Here is a 9140-nt window from a genome sequence, read left to right on the forward strand (position 1 = left end):
GGTGATCCTCTTTCCCCTTACCTTTTCATTATGGTGGCAGAAGTGTTAGGAAGGTCAGTTACCAGGTTGGTTGGTTCGAGTAGCTTGAAAGGTATCAAGCGAGCTACTACTTTGACACCTGAGGTTATCTATCCAACAATTTGTGGATGACACTTCTCTTTTCGAAGAATCCTCTATCCAGGAAGTCAGGACTTAGAGGACCCTCCTCACCAATTATGAGAATTTGCTTACGTTAGCAAGTTAACCTGGTTAAAAGTAAGATTTATTTTTTTAATACACTTGAGGTTTTGTAGGTGAAGCTTAAAAATATTCTCAGATGCTAGTTGGACAACCTCCCCGATACCTACCTTGGCCTTCCTCTTACTATCAAGGAAGTCTCTACCACCTTTTGGAACTCTATTCTAGAGAGAATGCAAAAAAAGCTTGCTAGGTGGAAGGGAAAATTATTAAGTAATACGGGTAAACTTCAACTCCTGGTGGCAGCTCTTCAAGGAATACCAATATACTTCCTCTCAATTTTCAAGATCAACCAAAATATGGCAGATAAACTTCAAAACAAGAGAACTTCCTTTGGCCTGGCACAGAGGAAAGAAACAAATGGAGCCTCGTCAAGACTCTATGAAAACCTAAAGATAAGGGGGGGTTGGGAATTAAAAGAATTATTAATATGAATAAGGCTCTACTCACCAAGGTCGAGTGTACACTAGTTGAAAATAAGTCCGATTGAAAATAAGTCACTTCAGATATAACCTCTTTAATAATGATCTCCCTAAACCCTAAAGATAAGGGGGGGTTGGGAATTAAAAGAATTATTAATATGAATAAGGCTCTACTCACCAAGGTCGAGTGTACACTAGTTGAAAATAAGTCCGATTGAAAATAAGTCACTTCAGATATAACCTCTTTAATAATGATCTCCCTAATAGTCAAAGATCTGGGACACATCCTCAAATGCAAGGCCTTCCTACGAAAGGGTGTGGCTAGTTGGGAACAACAAAATAATAAGATTTTGGGAGGACACTTGGATAGGGCGGAACCACTCATCTACACCTAATTCAATGGGCTCCAAGATCCCTTAAAAAGTAATGTGGCAATGAAGGTGAAAGATTATATTAATAATCAAAGGAAATGGAAGCGTTTATCCACCTTGGATATCCCTAAGGGCCTTCCTACGAAAGGGTGTGGCTGGTTGGGAATGGCAAAAGAATAAGATTTTGGGAGGACAATTGGATAGGGGGGAACCACTCATCTACACCAAGTTCAGTGGGCTCCAAGATCCCTTAAAAAGTAATGTGGCAACGATGGTGGAAGATTATATTAATAATCAAAGGAAATGAAAGCATTTATCCACCTTGGATATCCCTAATAGAGAAGATCCCTTGTTAAGGTGAAAGATTATGTTGATAATCAAAGGAAATGGAAGCGTTTATCCACCTTGGATGCCACCACACTCGCCTTATACATGCATAGTGGGATGAGGTGAATTGAGATAGGACTAATGGTCAATTCTCAGTTGGCTCGGCTACTAGCTTATTTTTTAGTGAGAATACTCAAATCTCAATCCACTAGGAGGGTGGAGGTAGAATTGGAGATTTGGATGAGAAAATTGGCGAGGGTGGAAGGTGGTTCAGATATACCATCACCAAAGATGGGTGGAGAGTGAAAAGTGATAACCAATGGAATTGAAGATTTGGGGTGGAGGTGGAATTAGAGATTTGGATGAGAAAATTGGCGAGGGTAGAAGGTGGGTGGAAAGTGAAAAGTGATAACCAATGGAATTGAAGATTTGGGTTGGAGGTGGAATTAGAGATTTGGATGAGAAAATTGGCGAGGGTAGAAGGTGGTTCAGATATATTTGGGTTGGAAGTGGAATTAGAGATTTGGATGAGTTGGAAGTGGAATTAGAGATTTGGATGATAAAATTGGCGAGGATAGAAGGTGGTTCAAATATATACCATCACCAAAAGGTGGAGAGTGAAAAGGGTAGAAGGTGGTTCAGATATATACCATCACGAAAGGGTGGAGAGTGAAAAGGGTAGAAGGTGGTTCAGATATATACCATCACCAAAGGGTGGAGAGTGAAAAGTGAAAACCATCTTCAATATCTGAAACATAGATAGATATTGTTTAAATATGTTAGATATTGTTCAAATATGTTTTTGCCCAAAGGGTGGAGAGTGAAAAGTGAAAACCATCTTCAATATCTGAAACATAGATATTGTTCAAATATGTTTTTGCCCACATTATGTTTCAAATATGTTTTTGCCCACATGCGCCTGTTCAAATACGTTTTTGCCCACATACGCCTGGTATTTACATGATTAAGATATTTTGACAACGTTAAAATTTTGAACAAAATAAGTGCCCACAAAATAATATATTTTAAAACTGGTAAAAAATATTATTGGAAAATATTCCTCTTTATATGCTTTGGATGGATCCCCGATTTATACTTAAAAAAGCTTTTAAACGGATTGAGAGATAACCCCACATTTGGGGAAAAACCAACGGCACTGTGTACGCATTTGGGAGTACGTTTTTCAAAAAGATTTGTGCAGTGCAGGAACGAGATTCATAAACAAATATGGTGTACTTCGTCTTTTAAAAAAAATGAGTAGTACAAGAACGAGATTTTTTTAAAAAAAATTACCTTCTGTAACCTAGTGAAAAATAAAACTCATTAGGCTTCTTCTCTGTTTATCTTATTCAATTCTTTTAAATAAATAAGTTTAAAGGAATAGACAAAACAATAGTCATGATTTCAGTAAACAATAGTTTAAGCAGTTGTTTGTACAATAGTTTTAGCTCAATTATCACAGGGCTCTGACAAAACTAGCTGTCATTTCATTTTTTTAAAAACATTGCACAAAATTTTGCTATCATTTGAATTTACAGGAGGGATATCAATATATAGAGGACTAAATAATCGGTAGGCTCCACAGGCTAGAAAAAGATTAACATAGGATGCCATAAACATCACATCAAAAGTATTTACTTTACTTTTTACTTTGTACTTCTATACGTTCCGTTCTACTGTTGCTCCATATGTCAAAAAACTTGCTTTCACCGTACGCTTTCTCAACTTCATTTCCGGGGGCCAAAATTACTTCACATTCCTGCTAACCTTTGTTTTCACAACTGTACAACATATTTTTTGAGCCGAAAGAAGAAAAGACCATTCACAGAAGTCGGCATTTAAGACGTTTCTTTGTTTAGAAAGTTTATGTTGATACCAGAAAAACCAAAATATCTCATCAACAGACTAACTCAAAATTCGGATAACGAACATTTAGAGATCTAAACTATAGGGTTTCAAAATTTCCATGAGATTTCAGAGCATGTCGTAAAACATTGTTTTTCTTTGCCGAATTTAGTTCATTGTCGTATAAAAGCACGGAAAAATGTCAAAGAAGTATGGTATGATACATCATGGGCCAGAAACCCTCAAATTCCACAGGCGGCAGCTGGCTCTCGCCTCCATGACTGATCTACATCAGAATACTCAAACAGCAAGTACTCAGGTGAAGGATTCTCAACTTCTCCGCTTTCAACTTCAAGTTCATTGAATCTATTTACATCGTATTCGAACTCCAGCGGTCCATACTCCTCCAATGGCCACAGTGCCAAACCCTCGTACTCGCCCCTGGCAGGAACGCTAGGGTTCTCCAAAATATCTCTGCAACAGCCCTCGTCAGACGAGTTATCAACGGTCGGCGGTATGCCAAGCTCGTCATCAGATGCCTCCAGCAAATAGTCGAGGTCTATTCTCGACTCAGGTGAACAGTTACCGCTGGAGTTGACCTCGGAACCTTCAGAGCTGGAAGCATTAGAAACTTCGGCAGTTGACCCCACGCCGATTTCTTCCTCCAGGCTCTTCATCACTCCATTTACAAGATCCTCATTCTTCTCTCCACAAGAATCCACTTCCTCCAGAAGATGCAAGAGCTCCTCTCCCTCGGCCGTGAGGCCGCGAAGCCTCTTCTCACAGAAAACATCTTCTTCCTCTTCTTCCTCCTCGCGGCCGCGCTTGAATCTCTCCGTCTCAGACATAGCTAGGCCACACAAAATAGTCCCCCAACACCGCTAGAAATCCTCAAATTTAAAGTAATTAAAGAGCAAAAGCGCAGTCTCCTTCCTCCACTACAAAGCCTCAAATTTAAAATTATTTGTGAAGCAAATGCACAATCTTCCTCCTACTCCACTACGAAGCCTCCAGCTTAAATATTTATAAAGCAAAGCACAATCTTCCTCCTCGTCCACTGCAAAGCCTCCAATTTAAAGTACTCGTAAAGCGAAAGCTCGACAACCTCGAGAACTTTTGAAGAGCACTATTCCTCCAAGAGACCAAAGCACAAACTTCCAACTCGTCCACTACAAAAGCCTACAAATTAAAGTACTTGCCAAGCGAAAGCACAACCCTGAGGCCTTGAAGAGCACTATTCATCCACAAACCAAAGCAAAGGCTTGGAGAACACTATTCCTCCAGAAAGCAAAGCAAAAGCAAAGTCCTAAGGGTTCGGGAGTACAACTCCTCGGCAAAAGTACGGCAAAAGCACAATCTTTAGAGTTCGAAGAGCACTAATATTCCTCAAACAAAGAAGACCAAAAGAACAGTTTAGAGAGGGCACACTACAGTATTCCTCCACAAAGTAAAGCAAAAGCACAATCTTCAGGGCTTCAAAGATCGCACTATTCCTGCGCAAAGCAAAGGCACAATCTTGGGCCTTTGAAGAGCACTGGTACACTATTCAATCTCCAATAAAACATTAAAAAACCGAAAAAGCAAAGGCGCAGTCTTTAGGGTTTGAAGGGCGTGGATGGATCTTTAGGATTCGAAGGGCTGAGGGTATTTATGGGGAGCCGGTGAGGCAAGAGAAACCCTCGAGATGAGGGCAGAGCATCGAATAACGACTTCATGTAAATAGAGTGGCGGGCCCGGGGCGATATGTACGAGCACGGTGAGGGTCACGCATCATGCCCCCTGTCCCACTTTACACGTATTAATCAATTAATTTTAAAATAGAAACCATTTTTCTAAAAAGCTTTCACGGGATGTCCCGCTTTTTCCAAGGGGTGGGCCCCATGGCCGTCCCTTGTACTCTGAGACTGGGGGTGGGCCCCACGCCTCATTAACTCCCTCCACGCCGCTTGCGTGATGGTCACGCACTGGCCTGCAGCTTTTGTCGCCCCCGCTGGGACCCGCCGTTAACGCCGTCCCTAACGCCGTCAGTCAGTCCGTCCGTTGTTGACGTGATGGGCCACCTGCTGCTGCTGCGACCATTTAGCGCCCTTAACCGCATGCGTCGCTGTCGACGTCTTGATCTTTTTGGGTTTGTTTTTTTTTTTAAATTAATTTTATGTGTTTATCGTCAGAGGGAGAGAGTTTATCTAGACGTTGGGGGCGGGATTTTCGAAGCAGATAATACCAAGTCATAAATGTATGGTGCTCGTTTCCACGGCGGCAATGAAAAAGAGACCTCGGGTTGAATGTCGGGTTGTTTTACGGGTTTTTGGTTAGGGCTAGGGTTAAGTTCGATGTATGGTTAGCATTTGGGTTAGAGCTGGGGTTATAGTGGAGAGTTTCGGTTAGGGTTAAGTTCAAGATTAATTAGGGTTAGAATTGAAGCTCAGTTAGGATCCATTGTAGTTCGGGTTCGAATCAGATTTCAACTGAGGTTAAGTTAGGTCAGGTTAGGTTTCGATTAAAATTAGATTAATATATAGGTCTAGGATTGAGGTTGTGGCTTAGCGTTTCATTATTTTTTAATTAGGTCTAGGATTGAGGTTGTGGCTTAGCATTTCATTATGGGTGAAATATTTGAGTAAAGAGAGATAAAAGGGTTAAGTGGATGGGTAACATTTGTATTGGAGTTTTGATTAAATTATGATTTGGTGCAAAAAGGTTAAAATTGCGATTTGAGTTTTAGACATGGTTAGGATTGAGGTTAAGGTAGGTTTAATTAAGAGTATTCTTTTAATTATATTTAAAGACTAAATAAAGTTTAAAGTTAAATTATTATAGTTATGGTTAGAATTATAGTTGATTATGTTCAAAGACTAAATAAGGTTTAAAGTTAAATTATTATAGTTATGGTTAGAATTATAGTTGTTATTATAATTAGGGTAAATCATTAGAAATAAGGTTATAAATAGTGATAGAAATTAGGAATATAGAGCCATGTTAGGGTTAGGGTTCAAGTATAGTTAGGGTTAAGGCTAAAGTTCAATTAGGGTTATGAGGGTTAGTAGTATTAGAGTTCAAGATAAAATATAGGTTAGGTAAGGGTTTAATTGAAATTAGCCTAATAAATAGGACTAGGTTTGATACCATCTCTAAGATTAACTCAAACTATGTTTAATTCCATCTCTAACACTAATCCATAATTATAGCTTTACATGTAGTCTAACAATAGATTTCTAAATCACAAGTGAAAAATTGTGTGAAGATTTTTTTACACAATGGAAAAAATCTTTATACGATTGATTCCTAAGTATAATCGAAAAATTCTTATGAATTGTAGAAACTTACTCACTAATACTTTGTTCTATCTCTTTATAATTGTAAGAGTGACTCTAATCATATCCATAATAGTAACAATAATAATTTAATAAAAAACAGTATTTTAGATCAATAGTTTTAAATCATTAGATTAGACAATATAACATATTCATCAAAAAGTTAGTGTAATTATAATACAAAATACTCTCCAGAGACTTCAATTTGAAACATTATTTCTTGGATGGAAAAGAAATATCATATATTTAATATTTGAGATAATCAGCAGACAGAGATATGGGAGCGGGTCTTCCCAAGCAGATAAAGACGAGCAATGAATACACGGCGTTCCCTTCAACGGCGGCAACGAAAACAAAACATCGACCTAATTGCGAGTCAATCGCATGGAAATCTGCTACAGCGGCTTAATCCATGCTGACTTGTACTCCCTCTGCTGACGTGGGCATTGACTGGCAGATGGTCGAGAGATAATAATAAGTTTATTTTAATCCATGCCTTGACTTTTTCTCGATATGCGGTCCACGTCAGCCAGCTGTATAGAAGACAGAGAAAGATTCACGGGATCACACATCTGAATCTTTGGTCCCCCGTTACACGTGTTATTTTGTTTATTGTTTATTATTTATTATTTATATTATTTATAGAGACAAAGTTTTCAAGTCCCCCATAAATGGTTTTATTTTACTTTGTTTTTTATCCAGTTTATCTTTATTTTTTTATTATATGTGATCATGTTAACTGCGGTTGAGATAACCGGGGATTGTGATAACCGGGGGTTGAAGTTGTCTAGGTTTAGGTATCGGATGTGGACACGTGGAGGGCCCAGCGGGGGGTGTTTTCGCTTCTTCTCGATCCTTCCAATAAGATGTACTTGATTGAATAAAAGTGAGGCACTGTTTATCAGTAGGATGATTGTGACCCTTCTAACTTTTAAATTTTTTTCCTAAATTGTTGTTTGGCCCTTTCACTGTTTGCTTCTTGTTTTTTATTTATTTTTTGAATTGTTGTTTGGCACTTTCAGTGTTTGCTTCTTATTTTTCATCTTCTAGGAATACTAATGTTGTTTAAAGTTTGGTTTCATGTATTATAATGAGTTGTGACTTTTTGATATGGAAATTTTCCTAAAATAGTAAGAATAGTTTTAGAATTATTCTATTTAATTTGAAATTTTATTTAAATATATAAAGATATTTTATAATAGAATTAAACAGTTAGTAAAATTTATATTAAATATCAAATTTAATATGTTTCAAAATCAATGATACTTAAAATTTATTTAAAAAACTATGAGATTCCACAACTTAAAAAATTCCATATTATCATATCTCAATTCAAAGGCTAATAATAATAATTAAATTTATGTTTTCTTGTGCCTCCTTCGACTAGTGCTCATATGCTTTAGCAGCTATATATTTTTTTAATGAGTAGTTAAGTTGTTTTAATGAGTAGTTAAGTTGCCCACCTTTGGTCGTTTGAACTTTAGGCCTTTTTTTTTGTGAATATGTAACTTTATTATTATTTTAATAGAAAGTGACTATTCATAAAGAAAATTATATAATCATATGTCTTGATTAAAAAAGTGAGGCTCTTTTTAGTATTAAGTTTATTTAGATAGTTGTGATGATTGTGACCTTTTCCTTTTTTAATTATTGTTGTAAAGTTTCATTGTTTGTTTCTTATTTCGTTCTAAAGGAACATGTTGTTTAAAGTTTGATTTTACTTATTGTCATGGAGTGTTAACTTTTTTATTCAACTTTTTCTTTCTAAAGTTTCTTAAATGTATTTAATTAAGAATGTTGAGATTTTATGTAAAGTTTTTTTTGTTTAATTTACATATTCAAATAAGAAACTTCTTAGTAAAAAAATTTAAATCAATGACCTATAAAATTTATGTCTTCTTGTATATATGTATGTAGTAAATAAATAAATGTATTTCTATATCTTGATAAAAACAACATGTACTCCCAAATTAATAAGACTTTAAAATATATTTAAATAGCCAAGATGAGTGTGACTTGTTCTTTTCCTTTTTTGGTATTGTTGTTTGGTCATTGCATTATTTGTTACCTATTTTGTTCTTTGTTTAAAGTTTAATTTTATTATCAAACATTATAGGTGATATTTTTATCCTCCTTTCCTTTTAATAGATTTATTAAATATATTTAACTAAAAATAGTGAGATATTTTTTAGACATATTAAACTAAATTTTTGATTTGTTATTACATTATTATCAAGATTCAACCCTTCATTTGAGCTATTGTGACCATATGGAGAGGGAAGATGAGCATGAAAATGAATGATGACCAAAGTAGTTATAGATACATCACCCTTAGTAAGAGCTAAGGATGGGGTTGTCCCAATATTCTTATCTAGTAACTTGTTTGAGACAAGAGGCAATGATTATGTACAGATAGTTAATTATGTTAAGATGTCCCTAAAGAGTTGAGCATACACTCCTAAGAGTTAGGTCACTTAGCCAAAGTTTCATAAACAAAAATTATGTGCTACAAACCTCTATAAAAAGTGGTGATATAAACTCAAAATAAGGTGGAACCTCCTCAACAAAAAGGATGGATGCAAATAAAGAGATATAGAAGTTGACTTATAGTGATAGAATGCAAG

The 9140-nt window shown here is 36.3% G+C and overlaps 1 protein-coding gene across 1 annotated transcript; it reads right to left on the reverse strand.

Annotated features, from left to right (window-relative positions):
- Positions 1–3339: 3339 nt before the first annotated feature.
- LOC149571297 (uncharacterized) lies at positions 3340–4914 on the reverse strand. Its single transcript, XM_089812849.1, has one exon. It carries the CDS (start codon positions 4048–4050, stop codon positions 3445–3447), a length of 606 nt encoding a protein of 201 aa, XP_089668975.1. The 5' UTR covers positions 4051–4914; the 3' UTR covers positions 3340–3444.
- Between the last annotated feature and the right edge of the window lie 4226 nt (positions 4915–9140).

This window comes from Cupressus sempervirens, chromosome 2 (assembly GCF_028749045.1).
Source record: "Cupressus sempervirens isolate cs-2001-9-10 chromosome 2, ASM2874904v1, whole genome shotgun sequence".
In the NCBI taxonomy this organism is placed as follows: Eukaryota; Viridiplantae; Streptophyta; class Pinopsida; order Cupressales; family Cupressaceae; genus Cupressus; species Cupressus sempervirens.